This window comes from Cygnus atratus, chromosome 3 (assembly GCF_013377495.2).
Source record: "Cygnus atratus isolate AKBS03 ecotype Queensland, Australia chromosome 3, CAtr_DNAZoo_HiC_assembly, whole genome shotgun sequence".
Lineage (NCBI taxonomy): Eukaryota > Metazoa > Chordata > Aves > Anseriformes > Anatidae > Cygnus > Cygnus atratus.
The window spans coordinates 58294373-58316088 of record NC_066364.1 but is presented as its reverse complement, the minus strand read 5'-3'; the positions used below and the strand labels follow the sequence as shown (position 1 = coordinate 58316088).

Genomic DNA, 21716 nt, shown 5'->3' with positions numbered 1-21716 from the left:
AGGATAGCTTAAATCAGGCTTTGTTGACATGCTTATGTTTTTTTTCCACTGTGAAAAGAGAAATAAATTATTTAAATCTTCCCCCTCTGTGCTTCTCAATAATGGAATTACAAATACTGTATCTATTTCACTTCTTATTTTATGCTCTTTGATATTTGTAGAGCCTGAAGTAATCTCACACAGCTTTTAGTCTCTTCTTTGGGAAATTAGTTCCAGTGGTTCTCTTAGAAGATTACACAAAAAGTGTACTTTAAAAATGTATACGATGTATTTGAATATTTTTTCCAATAAGCAGCATGAGAGTTGTAGAGAACATATTTTGATGTATTTTCATGATTGATATTAATTATAGAGAATAAAAGAATTAAAACTGCAGAGGAAAACAAAAATGCCCATATGGAGACAGGTGATGTGGAAGTCATTTAAAAGGAATGAGAAAGACAGATAACTCACCAAGGGACAGAGCCAAAAATATGACAGAGGAGATTCAAGTGGGACTGTTCTTTCCCTTGTTTTCCCAGCTATGTACACTGTGTCTTGTTTGCAACTAGAGTTTTAAACAGAACTGTATGGAATGGAAATATACTGAGTCAGTTTGGAAACTGACTTCTCTTTTCCTTTGGTAATATAATGACTTCCAGCCCCTCTGAAAGTGTGCACGAGCTGCTGAGGTGCTTCTGAAGTGGGGCAGTGGTGTGACTTTACTTGTACAGGTCATCCAGCTTTCCTCATCCCCTTGTTTTCCCCACTGGTGGATTTGACACTTTCAGGAACTGACTGCTATATTTCTCTCTAAAATATATGCTTCTGAACTAGAAATTTCTGTGTATAGGCAAAAAAAATAAAAATTAAAAAAACAAAAACATTTTCAAAGCCTTTGGGAGTCTTCATTTAAGTAGAGTGAGAATTAAAAGGAGTAGGGTGGCAGAACCTGGGACAACACAGGCTACCTCATTTTGTCAAAGCAGAACTAAAACCAAAAATTTCTTCTGATACTACTTCCTTAGTTTAGCTAATAGTGATAATATTGCAAGTCTGTTAATAAATGATTTATTTCTAAAACTGAGTACCATGAGACTTACTTTTCACTAGAAGAAATAAGCAGGTGTCTTTATTTTATGGTCGCAGAATAAAAGCTAAAAGATTGAGAGACTGTTTAGCAGCACAGACACTGAAATACAACAGTCACCAAAAAACAGGGAAATGCAACTAGTTTTGTCATTTTGTGGGGGACTGGCTTCATGGCTGCGGTTTTCAATCCAGAATTGTAATTCTCCTTTTTTGGGTGGTGGAACAAGATCACGTTTATCACTAAAGAATCTGGAATGGCAAATCAAACAACTTCTTTTTTGGCAAATGTTCTAAAAGTATATATGTTACAGTTGTAACACCTTTTTTGATAATAAATTATTTCATGTATACATACACAGGGGCCAGTGATCTATATACCATTTTAGATAACGTGTGTATGTATATCAGTTTACCATAATTATAATTTACCTAATCATAAGTAGAATATAGATGGAGTCTAAGTGGCTCTGTAGGAACAAGATGTCCTATTAAAGGAAATGTCACGAAATATTTTAATCTTCTTAGCTAAGAAACGTCGCATATAGTTCGGGCAGATTATTTTTTGGCATAGTATCTGCAATCTCCTATCTCTGGTGTAGTGGATTAGAATAATAAATGTAATATTCTAAAATAAATGTAATATTCTAATAGTTGCCACAATAATAAGTGCAGTATTCTAATTATTGCTACAGTTTCCTTCCTGTTTTCTGCAGTGACAGGTTGGGGTTGTGAAAGGAGAGGGAAAGGTCATGCTCAATAAGGTAAAATCTTTCTTAAATAATAATGAGGATATATCTGGAAGCAGTATAGGATATATAGTGTAGTAATGAGGATATGTAAAGAAGCAGTATAGTGTATCTGTATAAGTATATACTTTTTAGGTCCGTAGTCTGGCAGCCCTAACTTTGGCATTTGTTATTCATGGAGGTGTTTAAAATGACAGCTTTAGTAGTGTGCTTTTTTTTTTTTTCAGGTATTAGCAGTAGCTGAAGGTATTACAAGAAATCCTAAGAGACCTGATTCTCCTTGCTCAGCCCTTTCTGTGCTCACTTAGAAAGTTTTACACCCGTTTTGAAATGACTTTGTACTCCCTGGAAGGAGCACAGGACTTTGCCTCACTTCCTACTTCTCTAGCTTTTCTTTGGAGCTTCAGGGGGATTTGTGCAAGTTTGGTAACAATTGACATTCAGAATTTCCCATAAGGTCATCAAGTAGCTATAAGAAAAGTCTTAAGTTGTGGGAAAAGGAGTGCTGAGTGTCAATTCACTGAAAATACTGGAAGTTATGTTGGTTTGTTACTGTTTTTTTTTTTTTTTGCGTCCTTTATGACTTTTTTGAAAATACCGAGTTGCAGGAGAGTTTGCAGTCAGTTGTAGAAAGAGCAAGTGTTAGAAAAGCTAGAAAGAAAAGGATGCAGTTGTTGCACCAAATGGCAAGATCTAAGAGCTAGAAGAAAAAGCAGAAATTCAAGCTCAGGCTGAAGTTGCTGTAATGCCTTCTAAAAGTTATGAAGCACTTTAAAAGGCGTGAGAAATATCTTTGGATTGGATATCAATGTCCAGACTTGGGTCTCGTTAGGTATTGCTGAGGAGTTGCCTTAAAGGTATTGCTGAGGGGTTGCTTTAAATTTCTTAAAGATCAGGTAGAAACCAATTAGAATGAGTGATTCAGTAATAAATATTCTTGATTTAAAATGTTATTGGAATCAAGGCCCTTACTGTCACTTGGGTTCTTTGTCTAGCTTTGTCTAGAAACCGTGAAAGATGAGAATGCCTCTGCTAGGTGCTGTGGCTGTGGGAAGGTCTGTAGGTCACTTCCCAGGCAGACGTCCCAGGGAAAGGGATGCTCCAGCCAGGCAACTGCTGCAACCACTAGATTAGGGCTTTCCTGGTTAATTCAGATGGGAAGTCTTTGCTCCCTGTGGTGCTACTTGGCTTCTTGAAAGGAGGAGAGGGATGGGGGAGCTTTTCTTAGTCCCTTGCTTCTGTAGTGCAGCTCTCAGGATGAAAAGTTGGACAGGAGACCACGTTGTTTCCCTCTCCTTATCTTTTTCATTGTTCATTCAGTTTGCAAAGGACTTGGGAAGTCCTGTATTTATATTTAAGAGCACAGCATGCCATGCATGTGATTTGCTCAGTAATTAGTTACCAAAATGGGTCACAGTACCCAAAAGTTGCCTTTTTTTTTATTGGTTGTTTAAATCTAGTTAGCCTTTGTACAAACTAAAAATTACTTATGAGAATCACTCTTAACTTTGTAACTCCTATATCAACAAGATAACTCTGTTTTGAGAGAGCTGCTCTATTTATAGACATGGTGCTGGAGTCTATCACAAACACACAACAAAAGTGCTTCCTTTTATCTGCCCTGCAGCTCGCTATGGGTCAGATCTCAATCTTTAAAGCTCACTGGTCCATGGGGAAAGACTCCAGAGATCCGAGTATTATTCTTGTTTGTGTCACTTATTTGCACTATGAATTTGAATAGCATGCTTCAGCTCTTCAGGCCAAGTACCCACCCCTCTTTTCCTTTCTCACAGCCTTTGTGTATCTTGTTTATCAGGTTGTTAACTCTAACCATGCGTTTGTATGATGCTCAGTGCCAGTGACCCCCAGTATCAGCTGAAGCATGGCTACAATACTGCTATTACCAGCTTTTATGGAAATGGCCAAGTGGACGCTGGCTTTGGAAGCGATGACTCCATTTGCTTGGGCATTTCAGAAGTTGCTGCTGACGTATAGCTGTAGTCAGCAAAGTGCTATTTTATTGGGGTGACAGAGTATGTTTAAAGTGGCTGCGGTGCTCAACATCGTGCGTGTACAAGAACCCCTGTAGCAATGGTTTATGGCCAGGATTACTTAAAGAAGCTTTTAAGGTCAAGAATATGAAGATTGTATTTTCAGTGTACAGTTTTAGTAGATGTAATAATCCAGTCTGACAAGTAATTATATTGCTTGCTAGTGCAATGCTTTTTTTTTCTTTTCATTGTTCTCAGTGACGAAAGTTAACTAATACTAGCAAACATTTGTGAAACTTTTAGTCTGGTAAAACATTAAATGGACCTTCAATTTAGAACCTGTTTGAAGACAATATTAAGACTCCCATAGGCTTTGTTAGGCTGCTGTGTAAAAGGACCATGTTTGTTTAACCCCCAAAAGCCGAATCCTAACTGAGGTCAAACCCAGTAATTAATCAGGTGGTCTCTTCGCCTGTTCCAGCTGTGGCACTTCTATAGTTGTGACAATTTTTATTCAGGAATGAATGAGGCCTGAATATTTTAATTCAAAAATTTGTGAAAAGGGTAGAAAAAAAGATCTCTGTATAGAAATTCCTGATTTATGTTTAGAAAAGGTGTTTCCCACTCCTCCCTTTCACTTGCATTTCATCCGTTCTTGCTTCTTTTTTTTCAGGAAGAAGATTACTGATTATAGGGACTGGAATCTTTTTGCTTTATATTCACACAGCATGTAGAAGCTGGATTTTGTCCTTTACTGTAGTCAGTGAGCTCTCCCGTAGTAATACTGTCAGAGGAACTCTACTTCTCTTTCAAAACTGTTAAGCTATTCTGTTTGGTTCACCAGTGTATTCCCTAGTTTTTCTGACTACAAACATCCTTGCATTTAGCATGTCTACCTTTTAGTGTATTTACACATCTAATACATGCATATACATCCATATATATATAGTATATAGGGATACCATACAATTACTATACTTGCATAGTGATGCAGAAAGAAAGATCATATTCGGTTCCAAAATTAGTGGCTAGCACTACAGAAATGACAAAGCTATCTTTTCCTCACCACTCACTGTTTTAAAATACAACATAATCCATATTCCTTAAGGGAGAAGAATGGAAGTAAAGGTGAAATTAGCTTTCCATGAGCCGAATTTATCAGTAAGACCAGTGAAAGTGCACCTTACTAACTGATTACTCTCCAGCTGTTGTGGTTTACCTGTGATAGGTATCAGGTATGAACTGCTAAACAGGCAATGGAACAGACAGGGAGGTTAAGATTTCATAGGAAAGATTTTCATGGGGAAGAAAGACAACTGCAGTATAAAGTGGCTATTGATGAAATAAAACCCAGGCTGACAGAACCTGAAGAACATTTTTTTAAACTGTGTAAAACAGTGAATAATGTGAAGGGTCACATTTTCTTGCATGCTGAGAAAGGAAGCAGTTGGTCACAAAAGGAAAGGCCTAAGAAAATATTTACATACAGTTCTTCTCCGTTAAGTACTTGCCACAACATGAGGCTTCTCAGTGCTTAGTGAAATAATCCAAATCTGGTTCCTTTCCATATAAGTTGTGTCCTCATAATTTTACAAAGTGTATAACGAGTGGTGTTCATTACAAGAATTGTTTTTAATGGCTCCCCTCTGGAAGAGCTGGAGTGCTTCGTCTCGCATCCTTGATGTTCCTAATAAATAAATGCATCTCTGGTGGGTGGGATAAGAAGATAACTCTGGTAAGAGACTGCAATAAAGGAATGTTTAATTATATTGAAGAACGGGTTTTCTACTTGGGGGCTCAGTTTTGTACTGAGATAGGTAGGCAAAAATCTTAATGACTGCAAAAGGCATGTGTCTGAGTTTCAGAGGTCAGAGTTTACTGTATAATTTAGAAATGAAAGTATTATACTACGCCCTGTAAAGCTATCTGGAGGGTGAACTATTTAGTAGTAATTAGAAATAGATGTTAATAAGATTTTAATGGAGTTTGATTGTGTTGTTAGCTAAGACCTTAATGGAAACAAGTGTTTTCTGGGGAAAACCTGTTGGAGAGTGAGCTTACCAGTTAGTAATCTGGAATGCTAAATATGTTTGAAAATTATTTTAAGTGACTGTGTTTATTAGCAGAGGTTTACATTTTCTGGGGGGAAGAAAAGAGATTTCCTTGAAAGTACTTGTGAAAAGCAGCAGTGTTCTTCAAATTTTAAACAGAAAAGCTGAACAACTGAAAGCCTCAGGACATACTGGAGAAGTGACATATTTCCTGCAACCACAGTAATAGCTGAATTTTTTTTTTAATGGACTGCATTTATTTCCCACTGATAATTTTTCAAGCTTGATATTTTATGAATCTTGCTGTGAATGTGGGATGAAATATTTTTTTTTTAAACGTGTCTCTCTTCTAGGTTCTTTAGAATCTTATTACTAAGACTGATTGCTTTTCCCCTTCTCTTTTTTTCTTGAATGTAACTTGTTCCCACCTATGTGTTTTTATTTTTGGATATGCAACTAGTGCTTGCTAAGCATATTTTTGAAAAAAGGATTGAATTTATTGGAAGGTATCATTGGAAGTCCCATGTTTTGGTCTTGTCAATAGACATGTAAAAATGAAAATCTTAATTGACAACCTTTATCGTGCCTTTTTTGTGTGTGTGTGTGTGTCTTTTTCCTTTATGCCAACCGTATGATATCAAGGTTGTGCTCATTATTCTCAATGGCTCTTTCTCTTGGTTGTGCCTTATTTTGCCCAGAGGTTATAGGACAGGCAGGGACGAGGATGCCTGGCACCACTGCCGTGCAGATTACGCACCAAACACTGCTTCACCGGCATCCTTCTCTTGAAGGACATGCAAAGAAACTGGAACCAAGCGGAAGTGTATGAAGATCTGACCTACTTTATCAGCTGAAGTTTTAGCAATTGTCTTTCGCAACGTGAGCCTATTTATGTCCTGGCCCGTAGAAATGTTAATTGTGGGTGTGGAGACATGCAGAACAAGAAGATGGCTTTAAAAGGGTTTGCCATCTAAACAGAAATTGGAGCTAGCAGGTTGATAGCGTCAGATCAGGCAATAAAAAGGAGGAGTGAGGAGGGTGTGAGCAGCGTGACGATCTGTGGCCTCAGCTCCTGAACAGCCCAAGCGCTGCCGCCTCTGGCCCAATAGCTTTAGTAGGCCTGAAAGCAAAATGGAAGGTGGAGGAGAGATTCGTAGCAGAGCAGTGACGTTTCTGTGCAGGCATTTCTCGGGAGGTTTTCCTGGTTGCTCACGTGCTTCTTGGTGATGGCTTTCACAGTGCCGGGCGGCATTATGGCCTGTGCAAAGCTGGGAGGTGCTGTGCTTGATTCATCAACGGGAGATGGAGAGGTCGGGCTGTGGAGAGCCTTAGAAGAAAAGGAGCCTACGTTTGTTCAGCTAGAGCAAACCTGGGAGCTGTCATTGGAGGGTGCAGTCTCTGAGGATTAAGGGAGTGTTTTTGATGTGCAGCAAATTCTCACAGGACCCTGAAGATGGCCTTGAGTCTTTGTGCAAGATGCCAGCTGTGCATTTCAGGGCACAGTCTTCTCTTCTCTGAGGTGTGATTTAATCTGGGGAAGCTAAGGAGCTTTCTTTTCTGGAAGGACAGGATGAGCATTTCCGTGGATGTGTGGCCTAGAGCAGCAGCCTGCTGCAGATGATCTCACCTCAAATTGGCAGAGTCCCCCAAAAGTGCATGCTTTTACCATATCCTGTCTGTTGACTTTCCCTTTTGCATGGTGCTCAGCGGTGGTTAAATTTCAGCAGAGGTGGGTCAGCCAGAGCAGGTTGTTCCAAAGGTGAAAGGCCACCAAAAACCTGCCAAGCAGCTTTGAATGGTTGACCGGAGTGAGATGATAAGCTGCAATCTGACCTCCCTTTCTCAGCAGTTCAAGTGTACAGAGTCTGCTCCTGGGAAGGATCCAGCACCTTTGGCTGTCTGAGGCAGGAGGCCTGAACCATGCCTGAAAGCCCAGCCAGCTTTCCGAGCGGCTGCAGTGCCCCTGCTCTGGCTTCTGAGGATGCTTCTGACGTAGCTCCATGCCCATCATTTTACATAATTGCTGTTGGATTCACAAGCAGCCCAGATCAGAAACAGGACATGTCTGTAAGGAAAGGGTTAAGGACCAAGTTAGCTGCACGGAGAAATTGTACTTACCGGGCAGCACGCACTGCAAGGCGTTGTTATTGCCATTGGGGCACAAGCCTAATGGTCCTTTATATATTTTTTCTTGGGCATTCGTGTAAGGACAGGATCCAGAATGGTGTTGGGGTGCATATTATCTTCGTAATTCATTGTCATTTATTAACTTGTATCTGGAGCAGAGAGGCAGGGCGGGTGGAAGCTGATAGTGGTTCCATAAGGCTCTTTACCTTTAAAGGCAAAGTCCATATAGTTAGTATTTCTTATCAGAGAATCAAGCACATATGGTGTGAAAGGATCTGTGAGCTGGACATACAAGGGGCTTATCTTCAGAGAGAAAGGTATGTTTTTTTAACTTAGGGGTAACTAAAAAGGGTCAGTTGTCCCAAGATAAAGCGTAGGGACTAGGTGCTTTTGTTTTAATTCTAGATAAACTTGCAAAGTCACCCAAATGGGAAGGTAGGGCTTCTTACTTTACTGGGTTTACATTGCAATAAATGTACAAAGCTTGATCTTTGCTGTGTTTTTCTCTTGGGATAACAGATATTTATTACTTAACCCCAAACATAACCCTGCTTTTTTTTTTAAATACGGAGACGAATTCACGCATGAAATACATCTGAAGCTGTTCCTGAAGTGTTAAGGACTTAGTATTTTTTAATACAAGGAAAAATTTGGATATACTGGCATAGTAGTGTAGTACCTTAGTTTAGAAAGGACTGCTGGAGGTCATCTGGTCCAGTCTGCCTCCACTCAGAGTAGGACCAATTTTGAAGTTAGGTGAGGTTGCTAGTCCTGTAATCCACATGTTCTTTATGATACTATGAATCAGTTTGTGGCTTCTGTTTTGGTATATCTGACTGTAGGGATGACCTGCAGCTTCGGTTACGTCATAACAATCTTTGCACTTTTTAAGATGAGTTCTTTGCTGGACCCCTGGTAATTTTGGCCATGGCTTAATGGGGTCAAGATTAGACCTAGAGGTTTCAGCTTGTTGGTTTCTTTTTTCTAATGGTAGCTGTACTTAAGATGAAAGTTTGCTTTTTGAAGGTACATTTTGCAGGGTGTACTGAAAACTGGTAACATCAAACTATAAAAATGGTAGACTTTCAGTCAAAGGGGAAGCAAGATAGAAAGAAAGAAAGAGTGACCTTGATCAGACATTTAGACTCACCAGTTCACAAACCATAACTTTAGTAGTTCAACTTTGTCCTTTCACGCTTATAATTAAGGTCATAGATAGCAGACTAAACACGAAAAAAAAAAAAGACAATAGAAGTAGGAAAGCAAAGCAAAACCTAGGGGTATTGTCAAGCTATAAGAACTTATTCGTGAAGAAAAGTGCTTTTCAAAAATTCTTCATGACCAGTTGTGCTGGGAAAATACATACCACGAAGTCAGTGGAACTGACTGTTGCAAGTTGAATTAGAGATTTGATGTAAGTAGGATTACCAGAACTTGGAATTGTTATTTCTTCTTTAAACAGACTCCTGTGCCATTCCAGACTGGGGGATATGTATAGCAGAAATGTTAAATTAAAAATATATTCTAGATATTGAAAGTAATTTTAAATATCTTGGTTTGCTTGTTGACAGTAGCTTGCTTTGATACTTTGACATAGTTCGTCACTAACTGCCTTCAGAGGTATTAATATATCCTGTATTTTAAAATACTAACAAAGAATTGCTTTCGGTTTTATGTTAATAGCCGCCGTTCTGGCCAGTATACAATGAACCATGACAATTCCAAGAAGATCCCGGATGGAGCGTCATTTGACCGCTCAGGTTCCCAGGACTCCTTGGATGAACTGTCTTTGGATGACTATTGGAAGGAAGTTGAAAACATCCATGAAACCAGAAGAAATAATCATGAGGAACGAGAAGCACTTGTAGTGAAAGAGCCAGATGGTAATGAAAAATATTGTTGTGAATGATTACCAGTGTGCTGATATAGGGATTTTCTTTAAGTGTTATTTCAAGAGATGACACCTACCAAACACATTTAGATGAAAAAAAGGGGCTCTGTTAAACATGCACTGTTGAATATTTAGTTGCCTCTGATATATAACACCAGAAATAGACAGTGCACTGAAAGAGAACTGTATCAGAAATAAGTAAAAGACTGGTTTTACTTTAAACAGTATTTGCAGAAAATGAGAAAGGTGCCTGTAATCATAAAGCTTATTTTGCAGTTTACTTTGTGTAAGTTGTTTGTTATTGTAGCTCTTGTGGATTGAAACCTCAGGCTTGAGAACACAAGCCAATGATTAACTGTTTAAGTTTAGTGAGTAACTTCTAAACTTTTAACTGTCTTGGATGTTCAGTTGTATTGTTTTTGTGTCTCCGAAGCATCATTCCTGAGGGCATGATCTTAGAATAAGTTGGGCAATTTCCTTATTTTTCTTGTCATATCAGACAGAAGAGAAGTAACATCCTTAATCCCACTTTTCTCTCAAAAAGATTCTTTTTTAACGCTGCAGTATCTGCCCCTCTGATTCTTACAAGAGGCCCACAGACTCAATAAATTAAAATGGTGAGCTTGGCATTTTGGTATGGCCCCAGCAGAGCTTGTTCTACAGTATATGAGTCTCTTTTCTTACTCCAGCTCAGTGATGCTGATGTGCCTTCAGGCTCTGCACTCCAAAACCCAGTGTTTCCTTTTTGCTTGTATATAGCCTTCTTCCCCTAGTTACCTCCAGCTCCAGCTGCTGAATCTGGCAGTGCTGGCACGAAGCCCAGGCATGAAGCCCAAGCATGAAGCCAAACTCAGCTCAGCTGAGTTGATGAGCTTGAACAGATGTTGCTGTGCTGCACACCTTGCTTTATGTGCAGCACCTCATTTGAATGAGTGCTCCTGAATGTGTGAGACACTGCATCTGGCCCACGGGCTGGCCAGGCAGGGGGCTCACTTGAGACACAGCCATGCAAAGACAAGGCAGGGGAGAGACAAGGTATGCCTTGCTCAGGTCTGCTCTGGAGAATAGGCATAGACCTCCTTTCTTAGCCCTAATACCAAAATCTGCAAGAGTTTTGTTAGAGAGTCAGGATTTGGTGGCACAGCCATTGCAAAATTCATACTTAAAATTTTGTATCTGTTTTCTGAACACTGTTAATACTCATATGCCCCCTTGGACTGGGCACTGAGGGAAACTGCAGTCAATAGTGAAACTGCAGTCAATAGTGAAGTTGACAGGACTGCTTAGGAGCAGTTTTAGATAGCTTATACGTTGAAATGTTGCTTGAAAGTTTGAGAGGGTTATTGGCATTCAGCACAAACTAGACTGCTACTGACAGAACTTAATGTCAATATTTTTTTTAAAAAAAGTATCATTAGAGACATACTGATTTCAGAAGTGGAAGTTTTGCCATAGGTGACAGTATTTAGTGGCTTTCTCCTCCTTCATGTGCAGTGATCTGTCAAGGAAGGATGCCTTACCAACTGTAAGACTAAAGCAACAATCATTTTATGGGCTGTCAGCAGTCTGGAGACCATGTCGTAAGAACTGATTAAAAAATAGCATTAAGGTGACTCCTGTAACCTGGTTTGTCCTTCATTAAATTGAGCTAGTGGAGAGCTGTAGGATTAATGTATTGAGAAAACTGGGCAGAACCATGTCAGTAAAGGAGCTAAAAAGATTGAGGTTTGACCTAAAAATCAATGAAGCAGCAATGATCAGAGGCTTTCAGGCTTTCCCATACACATTTGTATCTAGGTAACATTTGTAAAATGGTATATGATTTAATAGAAGTGCTATCAGTTATGATAAAAATTGTCCCATGGCAATCTGTATTGGATTAACCATTTTAAAGGCCTTGATATGATATGTTAACCCTTTTGAAGCACTTTACAAACAACAGCTTTTTTCCAGGTCATGATAGTGTAAAGAATTGTCCTATATTGTGTATTCCTGTGGACCTTTCCCTGTGAACTGCAGTAGCTATATCACGTCATCATAATCTACTGTGCTTAACAATACTGGAAAGCCAACATTTACGCTGTTTTCTCTTTGCCTGGCTCAGAGGGAGAACTAGAAGAAGAATGGCTGAAGGAAGCAGGTCTGTCCAATCTGTTTGGTGAGAGCACGGGTGATTCCCAAGAAAGCATGGTGTTCCTGTCCACATTGACCCGAACCCAGAAGGCAGCAGTAGAAAAGCGAGTAGAGACTGTCACACAAACCTTGAGGAAAAAGAACAAACACCACCAGATTCCCGATGTCAGAGATATCTTCAGGCTACAAAGCGACCCAAAGGAAAAAGTAAGTTCCTGGCTGTCATTTCTTCGATGCTGACAGAGAGGAGACAGGGACAGGTAGGGGTGGGAGGAGAGGAGAGGGAGACAGAGACACAAAAGGGCTATTTCCAGAAGATTTGTGTGTAACTTTTTACCAGTTTCCAAGGGAAATTCTTACTGCAATTATGGGAATAGCATTGGTCCAGAGTTGACATTGCATTAAGCAATGTTAGTACGTAGAAATGAGTATGTATGTTGGTCTTTTGTTACTCAAAGGGGATAGATAAAACAAAAACTCTGTGGTCACGAAACTGCTTGGATTTAGTTTTAACCAAGGCACAAAAATCATGACAACAATCACCCAAAGAACAAACAGAAGCCTACACTTCAGGTGGTAATGCCTACAGTCATTCTGAGAGGTCTGCCACATAGGGGACAATATGGCTTGTATTTACTGGTGTACTTGTTTGCTTGTTTTTTTCTTTTTTTCTTTTTTTTCTTTTTTTTTAAAAAGAGGAAATAAAGTGACATCAGCCTAACCTCATCTTTTTTTTTTTTTTCTTTGGCTAGGCATTTATGCTTATTATTTTGGGGGCTAGACCCCTATACTAACTCCCAGGGCCCCTCTATGTCATTAAACTGCAAGTGGTGAGTTGCTCTGACAGGTCCTGAAGAGACTCATTTCCCCTTGTGGTTTAATGAACAGAGGAGCTCCTCATGCAGGAAAGGGGAAGGAGGGAAACAGAGACTATAATTAGAATTCCTCTTCTGCAGAGAAGCATGTCTGTTCTCTCTACTCCCCTCAAAGCAACTGGATCTTCAGCTGCGAGGAGAAATGGGCTGGATGGCAGTACACCGCTAGTTTACCAGATCCCAGCCCCATCTCTCATTCTTTCTCCTGCTGCTGCCATGTAGCATGCATCACAGTGGCAGGGGAAGCATGGTGGATTCTGAGAGGAGTTAATTTCCACCCTCCCCCAACTGCTTCCTCTCCTTGGGCAGCTCCTTTCAAATTCAGCAAAGGTGAAATGTAGCGGGGGATGTTTGTAAGCTCAAATGTGTATTCTGGAGGCAAAACTTCCCTTTTGCTGTTCTGCTTTGCATGTGGTTACAGAAGAGATAGTAACTCCATACAAGATTTCCAGGATTTGTTTTAGAATTGACTACACCTAAAAATTACAAGATCAAATAGAAGAGCAATTTAGGTAAAACATCATATAGCTTAAAGCAGTATAATTTCCCTTTCAAGTATGTTATTTCAGCCAAGTACAAGAAATACTCATGTTCCTTTTTAAACTACATATTGTAATGTCTCAGAATCATATGTTACAGTGTTCTGTAGACTTCTTTTTCTTTTAAGCTGCATGTTTTGATATTGATGATATCAAAGAGAAGTAATGCAAACAGATGATCGTAGCCATGTAAGATGTACACAATAGGTCAGGATATTGATTAAATATAGAAATAAGTAAAAAATAAAATAAAAAATCCTTCTAAACTTCTCTTCCTGACTGCAATAAAATAATGTAAATCTAGGCCCTCAAACCTATGCTGCATTCCTTTCTTCAAAGCAAGGTAATTATTATGAAATCCTTGCTTGTCCTTATTTATCTAACCTGTCACAGAAAGCCTGTAGTGAGATACTTTGTACAACCTCCCTAGGTAACTTGTTTCAGAACTTTATCACTCTCCCATCATTAAAAAGCTTTTTCTGTAACAAAAAAGGACTGAAGCCATCTACAGCTGTATGAAGTCATTCCAGTTTAATAATAGTCTCTGAAAATCCTGCAACCTCCCTTCACCTGGGGGAAGGCAGGAGGAAAGGTAAAACAATAGGCAGTATTGTGATGTTTCTGCTGTTTCCTGCCATATTCCTGCCAAAGAGAAGCTAGACTTTTGGTACCTTGACAGTTTCCCAGTCTGCTTATTTGTGTGTTTCCCAGTCTATTTCTACTTATACGTGGAACAGTAATAATTTTCTGAGCAGTCATATTGCCTTTCCAGCAAACTATGGCTTCAGGTCAAAGACTACATGTTCTTATCCCTTGCAACACTGGAAAATTAAGTCTTATACCCACTTATAATTTTAGGAAGAGGGGGAATGGACTTAATTACCGCTGTCTTAATTACCTAGATTTCAGATCTTAGACTGAAATCCCTTAGACTTTGTCAAAAGGATTTCAACTGAAACACACAGATGTGCTTCTGCATATTCTTGGATTGCAGGAGTATGTATCTTAATCCTGCACAGAGTCAAAGGAGTTTCTACAACCACATATTTGGTCTTTATAGGCATGCATATTTATATTTATTGTTCCTTTCTTAGGTCTGTGATGAAAATGAACCCTCAGCTGTAAGAACAACTGAAAACAGAAGTGGAACACAGGATGAAACAAAAGGTAATGCCAGACAGAAATCTTGTGGATTTTTTTCCTCTTCTGTTCGTACTCTTTCAGTTTCACAAACTACTACGTAGGTCCGTATTTCAAGTAAATTTTCAGCAAAGTAAAATTAAATTCGTATGAGAAAACCTGGTCTAGCCTGTGTTGTTGTGCACTTGTAAAGTTTTTAAGTGTGGCTGTAGGTTGTGTCTTGAGCCATCTGGGAAACCTTGTTTTTTACCAGTGATCATCTTATAATGAAGTCATCTGGGAGAATTCTCCTCCCATAGCTTATGCTTAGGTCTTTCCTGATCCTTAATTTATCCCTTCTGAATTATCTCTACTGTACAGTACAGGAAATGAAGCACTATTATACATAAGCTCATCAGTGCATACAAGAGAGCAAAAACAAATGGACTATAAATACACAATAAAGGCGAGAACTGGCTATATGTCTGCAGCTCAAAATGAAGGAAAAACAGAAGAAAAAAGCTGTTTACCTTTTTAAGGAAAATGTAAAGGAATTAGCATTCTGTCTGTGTAGGACTGGGCTGGTTCAACAGCATGTGATTATGCATGAGTAGTGCAGTACCCATGGAAGACCCGCAGAACTTCCCCCTCCCTCGCACTGCCATGTAGGACAGAGCATAACAGAAGTCCTTGGCTGAATCCATAGTTTCTGTTTTGAGGGTATGAATTTTGATGAAAGACTTTTGACAAAGCTTTGTGCTGTTCTTCAGTGCCAATACAAAAAACAAAAACATGTTGCCCTGTATCTTACCCACATCTTTGAGCTGGGATAGCACTATATTGCTCTACCATCATACGTTTTGCTGTAATCAACACATTAGCTGGCAGCCATTTAAGCTTTAAGATACTTAATTGCTTTTCTGCATTGTTTATATGTCTTTTTTTTTTTTTTTTTCTTCTGGGAGACTGGATAGCATGTAGGTATCATACGGGACCCTGCAGTCTCCTTAAATAGGCAGGCAGGTAGATCAAGTTACCTAACACAAGTTACTTATCTGTAATTAAGCCACCAAATAAACTCGTGCTCCACTTTTAGAATACTGACCTGTAGTTTTCTGGAAAAAAATAATTGCTTTAGGATTAAACTTAAAAAAACAGTAACAAACAATACAGGATATGCTTAGAAGTTGAATTGGGAGAGATGAATATAAAACAGTTCTGAATATCACTAAAACTGTGCGTTTCCAGAAGTGTTGTTAATCCTTCCCTTCCTCACTCTCAGCAAACCTCACTGGAATAAGAACTGCAAAAAAAAAAAAAAACCTGGGAAGACTGCCAGGCTGCTGGTTCAGCAGAAGGGAAGGAAGAGATGCCTGGTGCTTGTGTCAATAAACTGCACTGTAGGACTCAGAGCTGGAAAACTACCAAGCAATTATTACCGAGTTTTTATCACATCTGGTTCTTTTTTTCCAGTGGCCCTGATGAACCCTGCAGAAATGGGAAATTCTGAAAGGCAAATCCCATATGCTAACTCTCCACAGCACAGATTGTGATGTGGATGGCAAATGCAGCCTTCTTCCATCCTGATAAACTTCTGCTCCTGTCAACGTGCTAAAGTGGGCTCTGCTCCCAAGATTAGAGCAGGAAGAAAAAAACATCCAAGTTTAGTAGCGTTAAAAGCGCTGCACCTGTTTCACTGCTGTGCTGTGATCTTTCCTCCAGAATGATGGGCTAATTAGTGTTATACAAACAGTGAATGAATTTAAGGCAAAAAGTAAACAGTGCTTGATATTTCAGAGATGCTAAATACTTATGAAATATAAATCCAAATGCGTTATATTAAAATGGAAACCCTCTTTAACAAAGAAATAGAAAATTTTTCAGTTTCAAAGAAAATTTTTCAGTTTCACCTGAAAAATGTGAACACCATCTCAGACATAAGAAATTTCAGAGCTTAAATGGAGATTTTGTTGGATTTCTTAAAACTGTTGGAGTGAATGAAGGCTCTTTGGCCCTTCTCCAAAGGTGATGACTCTGCTTCTAATTTAGTACTTGAATGCGGCATTCTCAAGTGCTTCTGACAGAATGAGCGTACATGAGTTGTGTGAACCTGTGCTCATTCCTCCTTTCTTGCCTGTCTGACACACCTTTTTTCTTGTCTGAATAATGTAAGCAGACTCGGAGGATACTACAAAACCATTATGTTTTCATTCTCTTCTGTCTGATCCTGATCAAACGCAATGATTTAATAAGTTCCTATGTTTCTTCTGTTAATAGCTGCATATTTGAGTTTTTTTGGAAGGACCCTTACTTATTAGCTCTGATGTTTCTTTGTTTCCTGTAGGTACAGGAAATATCTGCAAGAAAAAAAAAAGAAAATCTAGAATTGTGTATTAAGCTGACAAAATATGTTATCATTTTAACAATCCATAACACTCACTGAAATCATGAAAAGCTAGCAATATGTTCAACAGCTACAAAAGAAAAAATACAATTCTCTTTGGATGCTTGTGAAAAGGAATAAATATCCATGTGGCTGAAACATCTCAAGAAATAAAAAGCAAAGAATAAACAGATGTAAAGCTAAATACTCATTAGCTTAAATAGGGGAACAGCAAAAGTCAGTTTACTGTGGGACTCTAGTTGTCCTCCTAAACGCAGTGGGTTAGCGGCAAGGGAAGAATGTTAGATAAAACCTGTGTATAAGGGCAAGCTCAAAGCTTAATGATGTGGCAAATGGATGAAAGAATTTAACGTAGTAGGTGTAACATGAGGGAAAAGAGCTGTAATACTTGCTTCTTGATAGGAAAAAAGACTGAAATGTGGTTGTATTTTTTTAACTGAGTTTGTTTCTGCTTTTCATTTTACATGATAAAGAATATATGGCTGGAGTGATAAAGTGCTAGTGAAAAGATTACAAACATATATTCTCTACTTAAAAGTCAGCTATAAATTAGCATTATAAGTAGATGTTTTGTCAGTTAAAAAAACCCAGCCATTCTACATTTCCAATTATCAATTAAGATCTATGAGTATAGCTTTATGAGTATATGAGCTTTATGAGTATAGCTTAGTATAGTATAGTATGGCTACTCTATACTCTAGCATTCTCTAGCAAAACAAGGAAATAACAAGGTTGACACTTCTAATGTTTTCATGTCCCATTAAAAAGAAACCCCAAACCCAACTCCCCAGCCCACTCCTGAAGAATTCCCTTCATTGTATGGGATCTTTAAAATAGCGCTTTGAACCGGGGAAAGAGTATAGGGCTAATTTAAAATATGGCCACCACATCCTCATAGACAATATTTATGTTTTCTGTATCACATTTGCATTTCTCATGAAATGCTGCATGCAGTTGGCAGGTTGACAGAACACTGAAGCTGCTTCCTCGTACAGCTGCTTCCTAGTTAATAAATGCACAACAACGGGAACAAGGCTGTACAATAAAGAGGAAACTCCCTGCAACAGAAGCAGTCAGACTTCTAAAATGTACACACCATTACCAAGACATCTGCTTTAGACAGTGCCTAGTATGACCAGAGATCTGAAATAGGAGCTACCACTTTATTGTTTGTTAACATCAGATCTGTCCCATGCTGGTAGGAAGTATGTAGGTCATGTACATGCAACAATAGCTTGGTAGATGTCTTGGGGTGACAGTGAACTGTTTTCCTTCGGTACAGCTGCATTAAACAGCTTACATGATATATGTAGGCATACGGACATGGAGGCCAGAAATCGAAGCCAGAGAAGAGTTTGACCTTGGATATGTTTGGTTCCTGAGGTCTCATGTATCTATTTGCTGAAAGCAGCGGCTCTAGTTTCAGGATCAGCTTAATCTGCAGTGTATGCCTCAGGAGTCTTTCAGGGTCTATTGAGAGTGAGCAGATGCCACTGTGAAAAGACAAACTGGAAATCCACAACAGGTTCATTTCAGAAGTGTTTTATTCTATTTCTTATAATATTGCTTGGCTGTAAGTAGAGTCAAACACCTTAACTCAAATCCATCTCTCTTCTTTCTGGAATTGTCTTAGCTCCAGATCAATTAAATTGAAGTGGGAGTGGCTGCATTAAACATTGTGCCCTGCCAGGTAGTGGCTATTGGTGGCTTTGGCCATTTGCCTTTCTATCAGAACCCCTGAGTTTTTCCGTAGCAGATGGAGGTAACTTTCAGGATTCACTGAAGCACAGCAGTGACTAGTCTTGTCTTATGTGTTGTCTTTCAATTAGACAGAGATACAGTTCAGAAGAAAAAATCAAGTTGCTATATTTTTTTTTTTGTGTTAAATTAACGCTTTATATGTTATTTGGGTTGTATGTTTGCAGCTCAGCTTTTTATCAGGCCCCTGGAAGTATCAGTGTAGGGCAGCACTTCCCTGATACCTTCTCCCTTAATCAGCCCAAGCACAGCCTTTCTCCTGCTTCAAGGTCAAATGTTGCTGCAGCTGTAACTATTCTCTGGGAGATTTTCTGGCCTTGTTTAGCATGGTTATTCCAGGACATGCAAAAATTTCCCACGGTGATGTAAAGAAATTAGTCTGTTATGTTACACCATATTCATATACAGAAGAATATACACTGCTGATGGTTCTTCTCAACTCATGTCTGTTTTCCTCCCAGTTTTTCTGTGCTTATTGCATGTTGTCTTTGAATAGACTGCAGTCTCCTGTGGGTAGGAGTTAGTGGCAGAATCATGGTCCCATTGAAATGAGCAGTATTAATTTGCTTATATTTGCTCTGGTTTTAGGAAATTTGAATTCAAACACAAATACATCAAGGTATTTGGAAAGTCTTGTAGGAATAACCTAGTCCTGGCTGTATCCATTAAGAAATAGTACATCACAAGGAATGCTGAAGAGATCAGAATCTTTATCTGGCTACATTATCTTTGGTGCTGTGTATTAAATTATTTACAGTATAATTTCCTTTTTGCTTCTATCCCAGTATCTTTTAACTTTGGACTGAAAATCTATGGTTGATTTCGTGTGTCAAAGTACACTTCTTTTTCTAAAAGCAGAACTGCCTCTCCAGATTTTTTCTCCTGTTTTTCTTTTTTTCATTTTTTTTTTAAGCAAAAAATATTCCGAATTGTCTATTGTTTAACTGGTGTATAAAGAACAAAGAAAGAGAAGTAAGGTGCTTGTTCTGTACTGAGTCCTTCCCTGTATCATGAAGCATGTCAAGACAGATTTGAGGAACCTAGACTCTTCAGACTGAGGTGAGGACAGGAATGTCAGGACAACAACGTGATCTGTGTAGTGCGCACTATTCCCAGACGTTACTCGCAGATGCATGGGCTGGTTAAGCAGGCATTGAGGTGGATTGGAAGCTGGCTGAATGGCTAGGCCCAGGGATCTGTTTGCAGAACAGGTGGTGGGCAGTGGCACAAAATCTAGTTGGGAGTCAGTCAATAGCAGGAGTAAGTTGACTCCAGGGGTTAATACTCCAGTCCCACGTAACATCTTCAGTAATAATCTGAATGATGGGAAGAGTGTACCCTTAGCAAGTTTGCAGATGACACAAAACTGGGGGGAGTGGCTGTTACACTAGAGGAACGTACTGCCGTGTGGAGGGGTCTTGACAGGCTGGAGAAATGGTCTGACCGGAACCTTGTGAAGTTCAGTAAGGGGAAATGCAAAGTCCAGCAACTGGGGAGGAACAACGCCAGGCACCATGCTGGGTGCCACCAAGCAGGAAAGCAGCTCAGCAGAAAGGGACCTGAGGGTCCTGGTGGACACCAAGTTGAAACATGAGCCAGTAATTTGCTCTCGTGTCAAAGAAGACTAACGGTATCCTGGGCTGCATTAGGAGGAGTGTTGCCAGCAGGTCAAGGGAGGTTATCTTTTACCTCTTCTGTTCAGCACTGGCGAGGCCACACCTGGAGGATTGTGTCCAGTTTTGGGCTCCCCAGTACAAGAGGGACATGGGCATACTGGAGAGAGTCCAATGAAGGACCATGAAGATGATGAAAGGTCTGAAGCGCCTCTCCTATGAGGAAAGGCTGAGAGAGCTGGGACTGTTTAGCCTCAAGAGGAGAAGGCTCAGTGGGATTTTATCAACGTTTATGAATAATTGAAGTGAGGGTACAAAGAGGACAGAGCCATGCTCTTTTGAGTGCTGCCCACAGCCAAGAGGCAGCAGGCACAAACTGGAACACAGGAGGTTCTGTCTAAATATCAGCAATGGCACAGGTTGACCAGAGAGGCTGTGGAGTCTCCCTCCTTGGAGATCTTCAAAAGATGGTCCTGGGCAAGTGGCTATAGGTGACTATGCTTGAGTAGGGGTTTGGACCAGATGACCTCCAGAGGTTCCTTTCCCGCCTCAAACATTCTGTGATTTTGTGATGTTAACATTTTGGATTGTAGAATAAACGTGGTGTTTTTGCTTCTGAAATTGTGACAGCAGAAAAAAAAATAAGCTGTTTTGTTTGCATGATATTGCAGTGTTTGAGGATGGAAAGCGATGGCAAGAAACTTCTGATGCCAGAGCCATTTGGCTCTGGAAGATCCTGGTAATCTGCTGTTTATTTGAGGTAGATTTCTTAATCTTTTCATAATAGAAAAATACGAGAACACTCCATGCTTTGGCAGAATTATTCTAGAAAAAAAACTATAAGAGATGGAACCTTGTAAGAAGCCAAATTTTCAGCTGGAAAAAAATGCGGAAGTCAGTATATTTGTAACTAGAAAGTTTATCCCTTGCACAGGATTAATTTCCATGTTTTAAAATGCTTACTCATGCAATGAGTGATGCTCAACCCTGCTGCTGTTGATTATTTTTTTTTCTACTTTGTTTTCAGGTCCTAAGTTCAGTGTTGGAACTAATGAGCAGAAGACCCCACCTCAAGACATGCCATTTTCAGAAACTGACATCAATTTGGAGATACCCTTTGCAGAACAGGCAGCTAATACCAAAGACAGCTCAGTAGGCAAAATGTGCAAAGGTGGAGGTGGTGACACTCTTCCCCTGGTACATGTTTCCTATTTATTGCTCTCATTGTTTGTTTTCACTAGTTGGGTGGTATTGGTTGGATGGTATTTATCTGATACTGGGTGAATTAGGTTTAAAAGAATATTGTTGGACGGAGCTCTATGGGGATAAACCTTCTCAAGATAACTCATTTTTGGGAACAGTATTCTCAATAACATGGAAATTACAACTTTTATGCCT

The 21716-nt window shown here is 39.4% G+C and overlaps 1 protein-coding gene across 2 annotated transcripts in view; it reads left to right on the top strand.

The window, feature by feature from the left end:
• The window catches only part of ARHGAP18 (Rho GTPase activating protein 18), a 65523-nt gene that overhangs the window by 18334 nt on the left and 25473 nt on the right, over positions 1 to 21716 (top strand). For both annotated transcript variants that reach the window (XM_035538987.2, XM_050710033.1), the window contains exons 2-5: positions 9670 to 9869; positions 11982 to 12217; positions 14519 to 14591; positions 21346 to 21515. In XM_035538987.2, coding sequence (XP_035394880.1) covers positions 9670 to 9869; positions 11982 to 12217; positions 14519 to 14591; positions 21346 to 21515 — 679 coding nt within the window. The remainder of the gene's footprint in view (positions 1 to 9669; positions 9870 to 11981; positions 12218 to 14518; positions 14592 to 21345; positions 21516 to 21716) is intronic.